Source organism: Mustela nivalis (genome assembly GCF_964662115.1).
Source record: "Mustela nivalis genome assembly, chromosome: 19".
In the NCBI taxonomy this organism is placed as follows: Eukaryota; Metazoa; Chordata; class Mammalia; order Carnivora; family Mustelidae; genus Mustela; species Mustela nivalis.
This window is the reverse complement of record NC_139038.1, coordinates 23,301,729-23,322,587: the sequence shown is the minus strand read 5'-3', so window position 1 is coordinate 23,322,587 and position 20,859 is coordinate 23,301,729. Positions and strand designations below refer to the sequence as shown.

The 20,859-nt window shown below is 36.2% G+C and overlaps 1 protein-coding gene across 7 annotated transcripts in view; it reads left to right on the top strand.

Moving 5' to 3' along the window:
* The window catches only part of LOC309854548 (phospholipid-transporting ATPase ABCA3-like), a 294,363-nt gene that overhangs the window by 167,557 nt on the left and 105,947 nt on the right, over positions 1-20,859 (top strand). For all 7 annotated transcript variants that reach the window (XM_082713827.1, XM_082713826.1, XM_082713828.1 and 4 more), the window contains one exon: positions 11,046-11,163. In XM_082713827.1, coding sequence (XP_082569953.1) covers positions 11,046-11,163 — 118 coding nt within the window. The remainder of the gene's footprint in view (positions 1-11,045; positions 11,164-20,859) is intronic.

Below are 20,859 nucleotides of genomic sequence, written 5' to 3'. Positions count from 1 at the left end.
GAGAAAGATCTCCATGTATTTGAGGAGCAAAAAGAAGTCAGTATATTTGGAGGCAAAAGAATGATAATAAATAGCTTCATTGGAAAGCCATTGATTGGTGATCACTAGAGGAAAATGATACACGTGTTTTAAAGATCATTTTGGCTACAGTATGGAAAACAGGGTGTTGAAGGGTAGGGAGTTGAAAAGGAAAAGAATGGGAAAAAGAAGACTGGGTGCTACTTTTTATAAGAAATAAGAATTGGATAAGGGTTGTGGAAGTGTACATGAAGACAAATGGACAGATCCAAGAGATTGCAAACAGAACTGAGAATACTGGGGGGTGGGAGGACACCGAAGGAAGAGGAGTAAACTAGAATAATTCCTAGAATGAGAAACTAGACTTGCATGTTAAAAACAGCAAGTCTGTCATTTACCAAGTTGTAGTAGATTTTCTTAAATACATGTTTCTTGTTTCCTGTGCTCCCTTAGGACAATTCCTGAAGATGATATGTGATTTTTTTGTTGTTGTTTTGGTTTTGAATTTTCACAACTTTTCTTGTTTCACTGGGGAGTGGGTCTGTGGACCCACTTTTCATGCTGATTTCCTAGCAGTGAAACTCCCTAGTTTGGCTATTGTGCACATTGCTGCTATAAACATTCACGTGCATGTGCCCCTTTGTATCGCTACATTTGTATTTTGGGGGTAAACACCTAGCAGTGCTATTGGTGGGTCATAGGTCAGCTCTATTTTCAACTTTTTGAGGAACCTCCATGCTGTTTTCCAGAGTGGTTGCACCAGCTTGCATTTCCATTAACTATGTAGGAGGGTTCCCCTTTCTTCACATTCTTGCCAACATCTGTCATTTCCTGACTTGTTAATTTTAGCCTTTCTGACTGGTGTGAGGTGATATCTCACGGTGGTTTTGATTTGTATTTCCCTGATGCCAAGTGATGTTGAGGATTTTTTCATGTGTCTGTTGGCCAGTTGGATGTCTTCTTTGCAGAAATGTCTGTTCATGTCTTCTGCCCATTTCTTTAGATTAGATTACTTGTTCATTGGGTGTTAAGTTTGATAAGTTATTTATAGATTTTTGGATACTAGCCCTTTATCTGATATGTCATTTGCAAATATCTCAAATATTTGCTGTTGTGATAACTCAGTAAGCACAGAGTAGGTATATCAAATATCTCTCATTCTTTTGGTTGTCTTTTGGTTTTGTTGATTGTTTCCTTTGCTGTGCAAAGCTTTTGATCTTGATGAAGTCCCAATTGTTGATTTTTTGCCCTGCTTCCCTGGCCTTTGGCAATGTTTCTAGAAAGGAGTTGGAGCAGCTGAGGTCCAAGAGGTTATTGCCTCTGTTCTCCTCAAAGATTTGGATGGATTCCTGTCTCACATTGAGGTCTTTCATCCATTTGGAGTCTGTTATCATGTGTGGTGTAAGGAAATGGTCCAGTTTCATTCTTCTGCATGTGGCTGTCCAATTTTACCAAAAGCCTTTGTTGAAGAGACTGTCTTTTTTCCATTGGATATTTTTTCCTACTTTGTTAAAGATTAGTTGACCATAGAGTTGAGGGTCCATTTCTGGGATGTCTATTCTGTTCCATTGATCTATGTGTTTGTTTTTGTGCCAGTATCATACTGTCTTGAGGATTACAGCTTTGTAATAGAATTTGAAGTCTGGAATTGTGATGATGCCAACTTTGGTTTTCTTTTTCAACATTCCTCTGGCAATTTGAGGTCCTTTCTGGTTCCATATAAATTTTAAAATTATTTGTTCTATTTCTTTGAAAAAAAATGGATGGTATTTTGATAGGGATTGCATTAAATGTGTAGATTGCTTTAGGTAGCAGAGATATTTTCACAATATTTGTTCTTCCAATCCATGAGCATGGAACATTTTTCCTTCACTTTGTGTTTTCCTCAATTTCTTTCATGAGGACTTTATAGTTTTCTGAATACAGATTCTTTGCCTCCTTAGTTAGGTTTATTCCTAGGTATTTTATGGTTTTGGATACAGTAGTAAATGGGATTGACTCTTTAATTTCTCATTCTTCTGTCTTGCTGTTGGTATAGAAATGCGACTGATTTCTGTGCATTGATTTTATATCCTGACACTTTACTGAATTCCTGTATGAGTTCTAGCAGTTTTGGGTGGAGTCTTTTGGGTTTTCCACATAAAGGACCATATCATCTACAAAGAGTGAGAGTTTGACTTCTCCTTTGCCAATTCAGATGCCTTTTATTTCTTTTTGTTGTCTGATTGCTGAGGCTGGGACTTCCAGTACTATGTTGAATAGCAGTGGTGACAGTAGACAGCCGTGCCATGTTCCTGACCTTAGGGGAAAAGCTCTCAGTTTTTCCCCATTGAGAATGATATTCACTGTGGGTTTTTCATAGATGGCTTTGATGATATTGAGGAATCTACCCTCTATGCCTACACTGTGAAGAGTTTTGATCAGGAAGCGATGCTTGCTTTGTCAAATGCTTTTTCAGCATCTATTGAGAGCAACAGATGGTTCTTGTTCTTTCTTTTATTAACGTATTGTATCAAGTTGTTTTGTGAATGTTGAACCAATCTTGCAGCCCCAGAATAAATCCCACTTGGTTGTTGTGAATAATACTTTTAATGACTTATTGGATTCTATTAGCTAGTATTTTGGTGAGAATTTTTGCATCCATCTTCATCAGGAATATTGGTCTGTAATTCTCCTTTTTGATTGGGTCTTTGTCTGGTTTTGGGATGAAGGTAATGCTAGTCTCATAAAGTGAGATTGGAGGTTTTCCTTCCATTTCTATAGTTTCGGTAGAGTAGGTATTAATTCTTCTAAATGCTTGGTGGAATTCCCCTGGGAAGCCATCTGGCCCTGGGCTCTTGTTTGTGGAAGATTTTTGATTACTGCTTCAATCTCTTTACTGGTATGGGTATTTTAAGGTTTTCTATTTCTTGCTGGTTCTGTTTTGGTAGTTAATAAGTCTCTAGGAATGCATACATTTCTTCCAGATTGTCAAATTTGCTGGCGTAAAGTTGATCAAAATATATTCTTATAATTGTTTGTATTTCTTTGGTGTTGGTTGTGATCTCTCCTCTTTTCATTCATGGTTTTATTTATTTCGGTCCTTTCTCTTTTCTTTTTGATAAGTCTGGCTAAGGGTTTATCAATCTTATTCATTCTTTCAAAGAACCAGCTCCTAGTTAATTCTTTCAAAGAACAAGCTCCTGTTCTTTTTGTTTCTATTTCACTGCTTTCAGCTCTGATCTTTATTATTTCTCTTCTCCTGCTGGATTTGGGCTTTCTTTGTGTTCTTCCTCCAGCTCCTTTAGGTGTAGGGTTAGGTTGTGTACTTGAGACCTTTCTTGTTTCTTGAGAAAGGCTGTATCTCTATGTATTTTCTTCTCAGGACCACCGTTGCTGTGTCCCACATATTTTGAACAGTTGTGTTTTCATTCTCATTTGTTTCCAGGACTTTTTTCAATTCTTCTTTAATTTCCTGGTTGGCCCATTCATTCTTTAGTAGGATGCTCTTTAGCCTCCATGTATTTGAGTTCTTTCCAACTTTCCTCTTGTGATGGAGTTCTAGTTTCAGAGCATTGTGGTCTTAAAATATGCAGAGAATGATCCCAAACTTTTGATACCAGTTGAGACCTGATCTGTGACCCAAGATGTAATCATTTCTGGAGAATGTTCCATGTGCACTAGAGAAGACTGTGTATTCTGTTGCTTTGGGATATAATGTTTTGAATATATCTGTGATGTTCATCTGGTCCAGTGTGTCTTTTAAGGCCTTTATTTCCTTGTTGATCTTTTGCTTGGATGATCTGCCCATTTCAGTGATAGGGGTGTTAAAGTCCCCTACTATTATTGTATTATTGTCAATGTGTTTCTTTGATTTTGTTATTATTTGGTTTATATAGTTGGCTGCTCCCATGTTAGGGGCATAGATATTAAAATTGTTAGAGCTTCTTGTTGGACAGAACCTTTGAGTATGATATAGTGTCCTTCCTCATCTCTTATTATAGTCTTTGGCTTAAGATCAAATTTATCTGATATAATGATTGTCACCTCAGCTTTCTTTTGATGTCCATTAGCATGGTAAGTTGTTTTCCATCCCCTCACCTTAAATATGGAGGTGTCTTTGGGTCTAAAATGAGTTTCTTGTAGACTGCATATTGATGGGTTTTATTTTTCTATCCATTCTGATACCTTGTGTCTTTTGATTGGGGCACTTAGTCCATTTACATTCCAGGTAACTATTGGAAGATACAGATTTAGTGCCACTGTATTGTCTATAAGTGACTTACTTAGACAATAAGTGACTTATTGTCTCTGTTCCTTTCTGGTCTACTACTTTTAGGCTCTCTCTTTGCTTAGAGGACCCCTTTCAATATTTTCTGTAGGGCTGCTTTGGAGTTTGCAAATTCCTTTCATTTTTGTTTGTCCTGGAGCCTTTTTATCTATCCTTCTATTTCAGTGATAACCTATCTGGATACAGTTCTTGGCTGCATGTCTTTCTCATTTAGTGCTCTGAGTATATCATGCCAGTCTTTTGTGGCCTGCCAGGTCTCAGTGGATAAGTCTGCTACCAATCTAATATTTCTACCATTGTATGTTACAGACTTCTTGTACTGAGCTTCTTTCAGGATTTTCTCTTTGTCACTGAGATTTACTATAATAATAAAGTTTTACTATTAGATGACAAGGTGTGGACCTATTTTTATTGGTTTTGAGGGGGGCTCTCTGTGCCTCCTGGATTTTGATGTTTGTTCCCTTTGCCATATTGGGGAAATTCTCTACTATAATTCACTCCAATATACCTTCTTCCCCACTCTCTTTCTTCTTTTTCTGGAGTCCCAATTATTCTAATGTTGTTTCGTCTTATGGTATCACTTATCTCTCAAATTCTCCCCTCGTGTTCCAGTAGTTGTTTGTCTCTCTTTTGCTCAGCTTCTTTATTCTCCGTCATTTGGTCTTCTATATCACTAATTCTCTCTTCTGCCTCTTTTATCCTGGCAGTAAGAGCCTCCATTTTTTATTCCACCTCATTAATAGCTTTTTAAAATTTCAACTTGGTTAGATTTTTGTTCTTTTATTTCTCCAGAAAAGGATTCTATTTCTTCAGAAAGATATTTTCTAATATCTCCCATGCCTTTTTCAAGCCCAGCTAGCACCTTCGGAATCATCATTCTAAACTCTAGTTCTGACATATTACCAATGTCCATATTGGTCTGTAGGGACCAAGGTTTCTAGCGGTTGGTGCTGCCTCTTGGTTTTTTTTGTGGTGAGTTTTTCCGCCTTGTCATTTTATCCAGATAAGAATATATGAATGACCCCTGAGGCTAATAATACATTATATGTTTTTTTAAAAAATTATTTTAAAAAACCAATCATAATTAAAAATGGAAAAAAAAAGAATATATGAACGATGGAATAAAATACTAAAAGGGTTCCAAAGACCCCAGAAAAATGTATGATAACCAAATCAGAAGAGACCCAAGACTGGGGGGAGAAGAAAGGAGTGTATGTGCGTGTACGTATATATATATATATGACTGGTGAATAGAACAGAGCCACCCACTTGACTTTGAGTGTATTTTGGTTTCTTAGAAGAAGCTACCTCCCAAAATTTTAAAGAAATTGTGTGTGTGTGTGTGTGTATACGTATATATGTATATACGTACACAAGTACATGCACACAAGTAAGGGTAAATACATTAAAGGGATGGAATATGACCATAAAGATGAAAAATTTTAAAAAATTCTAAAAAAGGGATTGATAAGGTAAATTGGAAAAGGAAAAAAAAGAGGAGTGCATGTGCTCAGGCAGGAGACCAGAACAAAACTCTGTGCTTAATTTAGGGTATATTTTGATCTATTAGAAGAATTTGTATCCCAAAACTTTTTAGAAAAAACCTATATGTATACAAAAAATAAGGTTTAATACAATGAAGGGATAAAATAGAACTATAATAATGACTTATTTTTTTCTTAAGAAAGGTATTGTTAAGATAAACTAGTTAAAAAATGTTAAAAGAGGAAAGTTAAAAAAAAGGAATAAGAAAAATAAAATAAGAAAAAAATTAACTTTGCAAGACTAAAGGATCATGGGGAAAAAGCCATGAATTGTTTGCATTGCTTTCCCTTTAGCTCTGGAGTTCTGCTGTTCTTGATTGGTGAGTTTGGTCTTGGCTGGATTTTCTTGCTAATCTTCTGGGGGGAGGGCCTGTTGCAGTGATTCTCAAATGTCTTTGCCCCAGGCAGAATTGCACCACCCTTGCCAGGGGCCAGGCTAAGTAATCTCCTTGGGTTTGGTCTCAGGAGCTTTTGTTCCCTGAATACTTTCCATAAAGCTCTGGAGGACAGGAATGAAAATGGTGGCCTTCTAATTTCTGGTCTGGAGGAGCCGAGCTTAGGGTCCCACTCCTCAGTGTGCTCAGAGATAAGCCATCAATCACTCCTGTCTCCCTGGTCTCCGGCCATGTTCTGTGCTCACCCAGCCTGTGACTGAGTGTTTCTATCTCTGGTGCACAGCCCTGTTTGGAGTCTCCAAACCCAGGAGATTCCTGCCACACTGCTCCTCCCAGAGGAGGAAGGTGAATCTCACTGGATCTGTCCCTTGTGGGGTCTCTTCTCGAAGAACAGTGGCCCGACTGTGCCTTGGATCATGACTTAATGTAACCCTGATCTGAAAGCTCACTCCTCAGCTCTGTCTATGTAGTCGGCTTCCCTGCTCTGATGCCTGGGAGTTCTGCCACACTCAGAAATTCCCGTTCTTTCTGTGACCCCGCGGGACCTGAGACCATACTATCTCCACAAGTGTTCCACCCCCGGTTACCCTCTAGAGTGATGTCCCTCAGTGGAGTAGACTTCTAAAATTTCTGATTTTGTGCTGTGCTGCTCTACTGCTTGCTGGGAGCCAGCCCCTCCCACCATGGTCTATCTTGCTGTAGCTTTAGATTCACTTTTCCACACATCCTACTTTCCAGAAAGTGATCGATTTTCTGTTCCTAGAATTTCTGCTCTGCTCTTCCATCTCCTGTTGAGTTTGAGTTTGTAGGTATTCAGAATGGTTTGATAGCTATGTAGCTGAACTCCTGAGACCTGATGTCCTATCAGTTGGCTACTCCTCCACCATCTTGCCTCTCTCCTCTTTTTCTTTTTTCTTTTGCAGCATCTAACCTGCATTTGTAAATATCATGCATTATATTTTCATTTTAGAAATTAGTTTTTATCACTATAAGTTATGTTTCTTTTTAGTTTTTATCTTCTTTTCCTCTTACCTTAAATTCAGTTAGCCAACAAATAATACATTAGTAGCTTTTCTTGTAAAGTTCAGTAATACATTAGTTGCATATAACACCCAGTGCTCATCACTTCACATGACCTCCTTACTGCCCATCAACCAGTTACCCCATCCCCGCACTCAACTCCCTTTCCACAACCATCAGTTTGTTTCCTGGAGTCATGGTTTGTGTCCCTCTCTGATTTCTTCCCAATCAGTTTTTTCTCCTTGTCCCTGCAATACTCTACACTATTCCTTATATTCTGCATATGAGTGAAACCATATGATATTGTCTTTCTCTCCTTGACTTATTTCACTTAGCATAATCCCCTGTAGTTCCATCCATATCAATGTAAATGGTAGGTAGTCATCCTTTCTGATGGCTGACTAATACTCCATTCTATATCTGAACCACATCTTCTTAATCGTTTCATCTGTTGAAGGACATCTCAGCTCCTTCCACAGTTTGGCTATTGTAGACATCGCTGCTATGAACATTGGGGTGCATGTGCCCCTTCTTTCACTACATCTGTATTTTGGGGGTAAATACCCAGTAGTGCAATTGCTGAGTCATAGGGTAGCTCTATTTTGAACATCCTGAGGAAACTCCATACTGTTTTCCAGAGTGGCTATACCAGCTTGCATTCCTACCAACAGTGTAAGAGAGGTCACCTTTCTCCACAACCTTTCCAACATTTGTTGTTTCCTGACTTGTTAATTTTTGCCACTCTAACTGGTGTAAGGTGGTATCTCATTGTAGTTTTGATATGTATTTTCCTGATGACAAGTAATATGGAGCATTTTTTCATGTGTCTTTGGCCGTTTGTATGTATTCTTGGGAGAAGTGTCTGTTCATGTCTTCTGCCCATTCTTTGACTGGATTTTTTGTTTTCCAGATGTTGATTTTGAGAAGTTCTTTAAAGATCTTGGATACCAGCCCTCTGTACTGTCATTTGTAAATATCTTCTTCCATTCCATAGGTTACCTTTTAGTTTTGTTGACTATGTCCTTTGCTGTGCAGAAGTTTTTATCTTGATAAGGTCCAAATAGTTTAGTTTTGCTTTTGTTTCCTTTGCCTTTAGAGATGTGTATTGCAAGAAATTGCTGTGACTGAGGTTGATGAGGTGGCTGCCTGTGTTCTTCTCTAGAATTTTGATGGATTCCTTTCCCATACTGAAGTCTTTCATCCATTTTGAGTTTATCTCTGCATACGATGGAAGAAAGTAATTAAGTTTCATTCTTCTCTTTGTGGCTGTCCAATTTTCCCAGCACCACTTATTGAAGAGACTGTCTTTTTTTTCCATTGGATATTCATTCCTGCTTTGTTAAAAATTAGTTGAGAGTCCATATCTTGGCTCTCTGCTCTGTTCCATTGATCTGTGTGCCTGTTTTGTGCCAGTACCATGCTGTTTTAATGATAACAGCTTTGCAATATAGGATGAAGTCAGGCAACGTGATGCCCCCAGTTTTGGTTTTCTTTTTCAACATTCCCCTGGCTATTTGGTATCCTTTCTGGTTCCATATAAATTTTGGGATTGTTTGTCCCAGGTCTGTGAAAAATGCCAATGGAATTTTGATAGGAATTGTACTGAATGTGTAGATTGCTCTGGGTACTATAGACATTTTCACAATGTTAATTTTTCCAATCCATGAGCATGGAGTGCTTTTCCATCTTTTTGTGTCTTCCTCAATTTCTTTCATAAGTGTTCTATAGTTTCTAGAGTATATATCCTTTATTTCTTTGGTTAGGTTTATTCCTAGGTATCTCTTATGAGTTTTGCTGCAATTGTAAATGGGATCAATACCTTCGCTTCTGTTTCTTCAATCACATTGTTAGTGTACAGAAATTCTTCTGAAACTGTTCCAAAAAGTAGAAATGGAGGGAAAACTTCCAATTTTATTCTATGAAGCCAGCATTACCTTAATCCCCAAACCAGAGAAAATCCCCTCTCAGAGGATAATTACAGACCAGTATCCCTGATGAACATGGATAAAAATATATTGTTACAATTTCTATGCTTATCATATCTTTTAATAGATAAGATGACTTTATAAATAAGGTGGGGGGGAAGCTCTATAACAAATTTTTATTTAGGGGAGTAAAAAAGTGTGAGAAAGTTTATAATAATCACTTCCTATGTCATTTCTAGAAGCCAAAGTCTATTAAAGTTGTAATTAGTTGTGGAGCATGAGGAATAACATGGATGACATTGGGAAATGGAGAGAAGTGAGATGGGGGAAGTCTGAGGGGAGTCAAATCATGAGAGACTGTGGACTCTGAGAAACAAACTGAGGGTTTTGGAGGGGAGGAGGATTGAGGGATGGGTGCACCTGGTGGTGGGTATTATGGAGGGCACATATTACATGGAGCACTGGGTGTGGTGTATAAACAATGAATTTTAGAACAGTGCAAAGAAATAAAATGGGAAAAAAAAGAAATGCAGCTGAGCTCTGACTTGATTTTTTTATCCTGCCATGTTGCTGAAGTGGAGTCTTTAGGATTTTCCACATGAAGTATCATGCCATCTTCAAAGAGTGAAAAAGTTTGACTTTTTCTTTGCCAGTTTGCTTTTTATTTCTTTTCATTGTCTGATTGCTGAGGCTAGGACTTCTAGTATTGTGTTGAACAGCAGTGGTGAGAGTGGACATCCCTGTCATGTTCCTGACCTTAGGAAAATCTCTCAGATTTCCCCCCATTGAGAATGATATTTGCTGTGGGCTGTTCATGGATGGCTTTTATGATATTGAGGTATGTTCCCTTTATCCCTATATTTTGAAGAATTTTAATCAAGAAAGGATGCTGTATTTTATCAAATGCTTTTTCTGCATCAGTTGAGAGGATCATATGGTTCTTGTACTTTCTTTTATTAATGTGGTGTATCATATTGATTGATTTGCAAATGTGAAACTACCCTGGCATCCCAGGAATAATCCCATCTGGTCATGGTGAATAATCTTTTTAATATAGTGTTGGATCCTACTGGGTAGTATCTTAGTGAGAATTTTGGCATCCATGTTTATCAGGGATATTGCTCTATAATTTTTCTTTCTGGCAGGGTCTTTGTCTGGTTTTGGGATCAAGGTAATGCTGGCCTCATAGAGTTTGAAAGTGTTCCTTCCATTTCTATTTTTTGAAACAGCTTCAGAAATTAGTAAATGTATTAATTCTGCTTAGAATCTCAAGAATTTCCGGGCATGCTCTTGTGAATCACCAAACTTCTGGCTGAAATCATGGCATCAGTGGCAACTTCTATGAAGTTTCCTAGCTCTTACTACAATTGAGTAAGCCCGTAATTACTATATTACACTCTTTCAACATAGACTATAGAAAGGCCTCCATTTTCCTTACCAGATCACACCTATTTTGCCTAATATATAAACTCAGTGACTTACAAATGTTGTTCATTGTTCACATTATCTTTTTTCACAAGTTGGTAGTATAAGGTTGCTTTTTTTTTTTTTTTTTTACTTCTTTGTTGAACTATAGTTGACTCATAGTGTCACATTAGCTTCAGGTGGACAACATAGTTATTTGACAAGTGTGTATGTTATGTTGCACTCACCACCAGCAAACTACCACCTGTCACCCTACAATGCTGTTATAGTACCATTGACCATATCCTCTGTACTATACCTTTCATGCCCATGACTTGCATAACTGGAAACCTGTACCTCCTACCTTCACCTGTTTTATAATGTTGTTTCTTCTAAGGGTAGAGTATGTGAGTGTTTTGTCTTTCATAAGTGATAGTGACAGATAACAATTCTTTCTTTTATCTCACAGGAATTTGGTGACAAAGTAGTAGTAAACAACATGTCTTTGAATTTATATAAGGGGCAAATCACTATTCTTCTAGGACAAAATGGGGCAGGAAAAACCACAGTCTTGTCTCTTCTCATAGGTATGTATTTATTTCTTTTTAGAGCAGAAGTCAGGTTCCTTCTAAGTCTTCAAACCAATCAGCACCTTGTGGTATTGAGTATGTTGTTATTTCAGTGTTGCGGTTTTTATTACACTTTAATTATTTACAACCAAGATGCCCTTGGTAATGTAATAAATTAATTCATTTATTCAATGAAAATACTTATATGCCTATCCTTTTATAGGAATTGGTAATACAGTGATGATTACAGGGTTGTTACCCTCAATTTTGTACGCTGGTGGAGATAGAGGAAAGAAACTTGAAACTAACATCATAAGTGTAAAAGGAGATGTTATATGTGGGATGCTGTTCACCTAACAGAATGCAACATAACCTGTCTTGGGGGTGGTGAGAAAAAAGGAAGTGTCATCAAATCTGAGACAAATAGGATATCTAAAGGTCCATGAATGGAACCAAAGAATATTATAGACATAGCAAAGACTAGGAGACTTGAAAGGAGGGAACTGACTAGATCAGAGATAGAATCTGAATAATAGCAAAAGGTAAAGCTAGAGGAATAATCAAGTGGTCAAATCATGAAAGGTTTGAGGGAAGTCGTGCTATGAAGATTAGAATTTATGCTGACCGCAATAAGAAGCCATGGGAGAATATTTTATATAAGTTTATATGTTAGACACACTGCATTCACCAGAAGGGAAGAATGGATAAGGAGTACTATGGACAACTAGAATCATGAATCCCATGTTGTGTATGAGGTTAGCATAGGTTCTAGAGGCTGGAACAGGGCTGAGCCTAGTAGTTGAAATATAACAACCTCCCCTTTGAAACTAAAATGATGCCAAAACTAGCTCAGGAAGGACAGACACTACCTGCATTCTCTGCTATTTTATATATTTGAACTGATTTCCTCTAGGTCTCTTTTAAACCTCTTCTTAACAACATGGCTACCTAGGTAGTATCACAAGGTTATGATCTGAATTGTCATTAACCTCATGATAATATATGCATTATATATAGTTGATATGCTTTACATGTTATCTTGGAACACACTCCATGTTCTACATGTAATGACAGAACACATATAATGCACTTTTCCATCTGTATATGGTCATGCCCTTTCTCTCCATGGGAGTGCCTGAACCATCAGTCCACCTATTGAAATCCTATTCATACACCAAGAATGAGCTCAGAAGCAACCATTAGGAGCAAATTCTCAGAGATGGTAACTCCAGGTTCTGGTCCCTTCATAGGCAAGGTATATACAAACAAGCACAAAATGTCAGAATCAATTTTGCCAGAACTCGGGAAACAGGAAAAGGCTTACAGCAATTAAACAAGACTAAATGAAGATAGAGGTAACTTAGAAGCAGGAGGTGAGAGTCATATCAGAAATATGGTGAACTCGGAAGCTCCAGACCCTCCTCCCCATAGAGACACTAAGTTAACAATAATATGCAGACAAACATACCTTTTTAGAAACTCCAAAAACAAGTTTGGATGCTGCAGCATGCATATGTATGCATGTCAAATACCAAAAAGGGCAGGAACCTTATGGTGTTTTCTCACCCCAACTCCTCTACTAGCATGGCATGGCACAATGAGGAGGAAATGCGCCAATTCCAAGCTACTCCCTTGGGACAGAAAGAAAAGACTAGAACTTCTATCCAATGTTCTGGCTTGTCTAGGGACTGCCCAAGGGACTGGTTTCTGCTTTGCCTAATGGAGAACTAATGGGAGTGGCAATGTATTATGGATGACAGTTTGGAAGTCACAGGAAAACACAGGCAAATGCTGCAGCACTTTAAAGTATTTTAAGGCAGCAGGAAATGTGCAATTCCCCACTCAGATGCCAAGGAAGCAACAGAAAATATGCAGAGAACTACAAAAGAAACAAAATTACCAAGATGCTTAAGGAAATTAAGATAGTTTGGAGCGGCCGTATAGAGCAGAATGAAAACATATGCAACACCCCAAAGATCCATCCCCAGAAAATATTTTAAGGTCCCAAAACCTGAGGTGATGGGTGAAGGACTTCCCATGCATGAAGCTAGTCCATAAATACTATGAGAGATGTCTGTTTTTAAATATTTAAATCTCAACGAAATACAAGGCATACAAAACACATGCACGCACGTGCGCACACACACACACACACACACACACACACGGAAACCTGCCCCAAAGTAACAAAATAAAGCACTAGAACATGACCCTAAAGAAACACAGATCTCTGAATTACCTGGCAAAAAGTCATTTTAAGATTTTCAGTGACCTAAAAGAGAACACAGACAACAAAATGAAATGAGGAAAACTATGCATGAACAAAATCCTAATAGAGGTAGAAGTAATTTTTTAAAAACCCACACAAATCCTGAATATGGAAAATGTAAGAACTAATTTGAAAATTTTTATTAGAGGGTTTCAACATCAGAGTTGAGCAGGTAGGAAAATGAACTAGCAAACTTGAAGATAGGCTATTTGCAATTATTAAGTCAGAGGAGTGAAAAGAAAAAAGAATGAAGAAAAGTGAAGAAGCCTAAATGACTTATGGGATATCAAGTGAGCCACTGTATGCACTATGAATTGACAAACCTAGACTAGGTTTTAAGATTTTGTATTTTCCTTTTTATTTGTCTCAAAATATTTTCTAACTTTCCTTTTTCCCCCATTTTTTGAACAATTTGTTTTCCAGGAATGTTATGTTTAATTTCCACATTTATGAATTTTTAAATTTTTAGTCTTTTGCTTCCTGGTTTCATCCCATTGTGGTTTGAAAAGATACTCGGCATATGACTTGAGTCTTAAATTTGTTATTTACAACTTAAAATTGTGTATGATACTTTGTCACTTAACATATGATATATCCTGGAGAATGTTTTATGTGCATTTGAAAAGATGTATATTTTCTGCTGTTAGAATGCTTATTAGATCCATTTGGTCCCTAGTGTTCACTTCTGTTTCATCATTGATTATCTGTCTAGATGTCTTATCCATTATTGAAAGTGTGATATTGAAGCTCCATGTAATATAATATTGCTACTATGTAATCTTCCCTGTAGCTCTGCCAATGTTTACTTAATATATGTAGGTGCTCTAATGTTGGACACATATAGTTATAATTGTTATATCTTTCTGTAACTTTAATTATTTATTATGTGATATAACCGTTGTATAATACTGTTCTCTCTCTCGTGAATATCTTTTTTCATGCCTTCCTTTTTTGCTTATATATGTCCTTAAATCTAAAGTTCCTTGTAGAATAACAAGTGATGGTTAGGATTTGGAGAAAGGGGAGACCTCTTACACTGTTGATGGGAATGCAAGCTGGTACAGTCACTCTAGTAAACAATATGGAGGTTCCTCAGGTCATTAAAAATAGAGCTACCCTATGACAGAGCAGTTGCACTATGACTACTTTGGAGTATTTAACCCAGAGATACAGTGAAAAGAAGGGGCACCAGTACCCCAATGTTCATAACAGCAATGCCCACAATAGCCAAACTGTGGAAGGAGCTGAGATGTCCTTCAATAGATGAATGGATAAAGAAGATATGGTGTATTTATACACTGGAATATAACTTAGACATCAGGATGAATATCTACCATTTACATTGACATGGGTGGAACTAGAGGGGATTATGCTAAGTGAAATAAGTCAACCAGAGAAAGACAATTACATGGTTTCACTAGTGTGGAACATAAGGAATAATGCAGAGGATGAAAGGGGTGAGGGGGGGAAACTGGGAAGAAATTAGAGAGGGAGATAAACCACATGAGACTCTTGACTCCAGGAAGCAAACTGAAGGTTGTGGAAAGGGAGGTATATGGAAGGGTGAGGTAGATGGGTGATGGGCGTTAAAGAGGGCATGTGATTTGATGAGCACTGGGTGATACACTCAAGTAATGAACATTATATCAAAAACTAATGATGTACTACTATACCTTGGCTAATTGACTTTAAATAAAATAAAAAGTAAAGGTCCTTGTAGAGAGCATTATAGTTAGGCATTGTTAGTTTATCCATTTTGGCCACTCTATATCTTTTTAGGTCTTTTCATTTAAACTTAAAGTAGTTATTAATAGGGAAGGGCTCACCATTGCCATTTTTAAAATTGTCTTTTCTATAGTTCTTTTTTCCTCTACTTTTTTCTTTCATAAATATATATATATTTATCTTATACATATATATATTATATATATATTATCTTATATTACATACTTTGATTTGTTTCTCTTTGTGTTTTATGTTTATTCTGTAAGTATTTTCTTTATGGTTACCTTGGAACTTACATAAAATATTTTATAGTTATAATATTCTATTTAAATTAGTAACAACTGACCTTCAATCACAAACAGAACTCAATTTTATTTCTTCCACATGAACATGCTTTATGTTAATGTCACAATTGACATCTTTTTTATGTTGTATTCTGATGAACATTTTTATATGTATAGTATTTTAATACTTTTGTCTTTTAATTTTTATACAAAAAATGAGTGATTTACTCACCACTATTTTACATGTATTATACTCACCATAGCATTATAGTGTTCTGTATTTGTCTACATTATTTACCTTTACAATGAGTTTTATATTTTAATATGCTTTCATATTACCATTTAGCATCCTTATGTTTCATCCTGAAGAACTCTTAACATTTCTTGTAATGGAGGTCTCCTAGTAATGAACTCTCAACTTTTGTTTGTCTGGTAGTCTTAATTTCTTGTTATTCTTTCATTTTTTTTTTTAATTTTTTATTTTTTATAAACATATATTTTTATCCCCAGGGGTACAGGTCTGTGAATCACCAGGTTTACACACTTCACAGCACTCACCAAAGCACATACCCTCCCCAATGTCCATAATCCCACCCCTTTCTCCCAAACCCCCTCCCCCCAGCAACCCTCAGTTTGTTTTGTGAGATTAAGAGTCACTTATGGTTTGTCTCCCTCCCAATCCCATCTTGTTTCATTTATTCTTCTCCTAGACAGTTTTGCTAGTTAATAATGATTCAACAATTCCCTACGTCACTCAGTGCTCATCACAATAAGTGTAGTCCTTTTTAAATCTTAATTCCACAGTAGTTAACATACAGTGCTATATTAGTTTTAGCTGTACAATACAGTGATTCAATAGTCCCATATATTACTCGGTGCTCATCAAGGTCTTCATCTTTTTCTTGATTAAGTATTGCGTTGCTGCAAACCTTTGAATACTTTTCTGAGTTTAGCAAGTTGATTCTGGTAGTTTTTGCTTTTTTTTTTCTTTGTATACAAAAACAGGTGCTTTTTTACTTCCCTGATCTTCCACTATCATTGTCATTTAAAACACCTTAAAATGTAAGAATTTGAGTAATGATATGAGAAGGAAGGAACCTAATGAAAGTAAAATTCTAAATTTTTCACATCTTTTCAATAAGTCTTTCTTAATTGTTTATAAAATATTAATGTTATTACTATGTAACATGATAGTTTGTGTTTAGTTTTTAAAGAACATAACATACTGAAATTTCCTTTTGTGATGTAGTCTGTATATATATTATTTCCAAGGCCACATTGTATTTTTAGTAGTTACATAGTATTCTTTTTAATAGCCATATAGTAGTCTTTTAAATTAATATGCGGTTGTTAACTTGTCATTTTCTTTTTAATTGTTTTTTTAGCATTTACCATCAATGCTAAATAAGTAGCCTTATTTAGATGTTTTTGAAAGACTTTTCCACTTTGGAATGTATTTAAAAAAATTCTTTTTAGATTTTATTTATTTATTTGCCAGAGATGACAAGTAGGCAAAGATGCAGGCAGAGAGAAAGAAGGGGAAGCAGGCTCCCTGCAGAGCAGAGAGCAAGATGTGGGGCTTGATCCCAGGACTCTGGCATCATGACCTGAGCTAAAGGCAGCAGCCTACCAGACCAAGCCACCCAGGAGTTCCAAGAAAGGGGAAGGGGAAGCAGGCTCCCTGCAGAGCAGAGAGCCGGATGTGGGGCTCCATCCCAGGACTGCAGGATCACGATCTGAGCCGAAGGCAGAGGCTTTAACTCAGTGAGCCACCCTGGTGCCCCTGGAGTATATTTTTAAATATAATTTTCAAAAATATATCTTAAGACTATAAATAGTCTTATTTATAGTCTTTTTCTGCACCTCAATAGATGCAGAAAAACATTTGACAAAATTCTACATCCACTTAAAGACTCTAAACAAACTGGGCATAGAGAGAACAAAAGCCATATATGACAAGCCTGCAGCTAACATCATATTCAATAGTAAAAAGCTAAAAGCTTTTCCTCTAAAATCAGGAATAATACAAGGATGCCCACTCTTGCCTCTTTTATTTAACACAATTATCAATTAGGCAAGAAAAAGAAATAAAAGCATCAAAATCAAAAAGGAAAAAAATATTTACAGATGACATAATATATATAAAAATCTATAAAGATTCCACTAAAAAACTTTTGTAACTATTAATTCAGTAAAGTTGCAGGACATAAAGTCTGTCTACAAAAATCCATTGTGTTTCTATACACAAATAAACTGTCAGAGATGTGCCTGGGTGGCTCAGTTGGTTAAGCATCTGACTCTTGATTTCAATTCAGGTCGTGATCTCAGGGTTGTGGTATCAAGCCCTGCATTGGGCTTGTACTGAGCATTGAGCCTTTTTGGGATTTTCTTTCCCTCTCCCTCTACCCCTCCCTCCCGGCTTGTGTTTTCTCTCTCTCAAAAATAAGAAAGAAAGAGGAAAACACCACATATAATTACATCAAAAAGAACAAAATACCTAGGAGCAAAATTAACCAAGGGGGTGAAGCACCTGTACACTGAAAGCTATAAGACATGAAAAGGAGTGAATAAGACATAAATAAGTGGAAGATACTCCATTAGTAACAATATTGTTACCCAAAACAATCTACAAGTTCAGTGCAAATCCCATCAAAATTTTAATGGCATTTTTCACAGAAATAGAACAGACATTCTTAAAATTTGTATGGAACTGCAGTAGTCCCTAAATAGTTAAAGCAATCTAGAGAAGGTATAAGCATCAAGCTTCCTTATTTCAAACTATGTTACAAAGCTAGTCATCAAAAATAGTATGGTATTGACATAAAAACAGACACAGAACAGTGAAACAGTATAGAGAGCCTAAAAATAAATGCATGCATATATGATCAGTTAATTTACAATAAAGGAGCCAAGAATACAATGGAGAAAGACAGTCCTCTCAATAAATGGTGTTGGGAAAACTGTACCACTCTCATACCATATACTAAAATCAACTCAAAATGGCTCAAAGACATTAACATTTAAGACTTGAAACCACAAAACTCCTGGATGAAAATACAGGCATACAGTAGACTCTTTGACCTCAATCTTGGAGATGATTTTGGGGATTTGACACCAAAAACAAGGCAACAAAAAGCAGTGATAAATAAGTGTAGGGCTACATCAAACTAAAAAGCTTCACAGCAAAGAAAACAATAAAATGAAAAGTAACCCACTGAATAGGAGAAAATATTTGCAAATCATGTCTGATAAGGTGTTAATATCCAAAATATATAAAAAACTCATGTGACTCATAGCAAAAAAAAAAAAAAATCCAATTTAAAAAATGGACAAAAGGGGCGCCTGGGTGGCTCAGTTGGTTGGACAACTGCCTTCAGCTCGGGTCATGATCCTGGAGTTCTGGGATCGAGTCCCGCATCAGGCTCCCACCTCCATGGGGAGTCTGCTTCTCCCTCTGACCTTCTCCTTGCTCACGCTCTCTCTCAAATAAATAAATAAAATTAAAAATAAATAAATAAATAAATAGATAAAATAAAAAATGGACAAAGGATTTGAATAGACATTTTTCAAGAGCAGAAAGCTAGATGGCTAACAAGTACATGAAAAGAGGCTCAACATCACTTACCATGTGGGAAATATAAATCAGAACCACAATGAGATACCATCTGATACCTGTTAGAATGGCTGTTTTCAAAATGCTGAGAAATAACAAGTGCTGAGAAGGATGTGGAGAAGAGGGAACCCTTGTGCACTGTTTGTGGAAATGTTAATTGGTACAGCCACTATGGAGAACAGTATGAAGTTTCCTCAAAAAATTAAACATAAAACTACCATATGATTCAGCAGTTCCATTTCTGGGTATTTACTTGAAGGAAATGAAAACACAAATAAAGAGTTATCTGCTCCCATGTTTGTTTGTGGCATTATTTATAATAACCAAGGTATGGAAGCAACCTAAGTGTCCTTCAGTAGATGAATGGATTTTAAAAAAATGTGGAGTTGATCTTCCTACCGACCTGATTTTTTGCCTTGGGATTATCATATGAATGCAAAATTTCTGTCTTTTTAAAACTTCTTTGTGGCCTCTTTGATAATAGCAGTTTAGCCTGTATCCTAACTCAGTGTCCTCAAAGTCTGGTCCTCTGACCAGCAACATCATTAATATCACCTGGGAATGTGTTAGAAATGCAAGTTGTCATCAGCTAATGAATAGGTAAGATGTCTATATACCCAATGCATTATTATTCAGCCATAAGAATGAAGGAACTCTTGTTGTTTGTGACTAAATGGATGGACCTTAAGTTCATTATGCTAAGTGAAATAAGTTGGAGAAAGACAAATACTGTATAGTCTCACTTATATGTAGAATTTACAAAGAAAAAAAAATTCACAGATACAAAGAAAAAAAAATTCACAGATATAAAGAACAGATTGGTTGTTGCCAGAGTCAACAGATGGGGACTGGGCTAATAAATGAGTGAAGGTGATCAAAAGTTACAAATTTCCAGTTATAAGATAAGTAAGTTATGGGGTATAACATACAGCATGATGACTATAGTTAATTTTACTGTTTCATATATTTGAAAGTTGCTAAGAGAGTAGATCATAAAAGTCTTCATCACAAGAAAAATATTATAATTGTGTATGGTGATATGCTAACTAGACATTGTATAATCATTTTTTGATATATGCAAATATCAAATCATTATGTTGTACACTGGAAACTAATATATTTTATGTCAACTCTGTTTCAAGTTTTAAAAAGAATGTATATTTTTAAACAAGATAAATGATTTATGGGATTTAAATGGTCTTATAGTTTTTTTTTTACATGTTATCAAATTGTTGCCCACAAAAAAAAAAAATGTTGCCCACAAATCTGGACATTTTGTTATTAGTATTTAAATTTCTTGAAGACAAAAGTTAAATAATCCTAATCTTATATTTTTCTTTTTTTTTTTAGATATATTTACTTATCTTAGAGAGATGCAGGGGGAGGGGCACAGGGAGACAAGGCAAGCAGTCTCCCTGCTGAGTGAGGAGGCCAATATGGGGTCCAAACTCAGGACCCCAGAATCATGACCTGAGTCAAAATCAAGAATTAGAGACTCAACTGACTGAGCCACCCAGGAGCCTCAATATTATGTCATATACACAGTACCTATTTTGATCCACAAATACAGTAAAGTCTAATTGCAATAAGAATGTATTAGAGTATAGCAAATTATTTATGTTTTTATTATCAATATAATCCTTATCCATTGTAGAAAATTTGTATACAAAAGCAGAAAAGAAAAAAAAAGATAGCTTATCCCAATATCTAGGTGTAATTATTGATATTTTCTTAAAATATTCTGTAGGAGATAGTAATTCTTTTGAATAATCTGCAAGCAGGCTGAATTTTAAGATACTAATTTACAATGTCTTATAATGCTC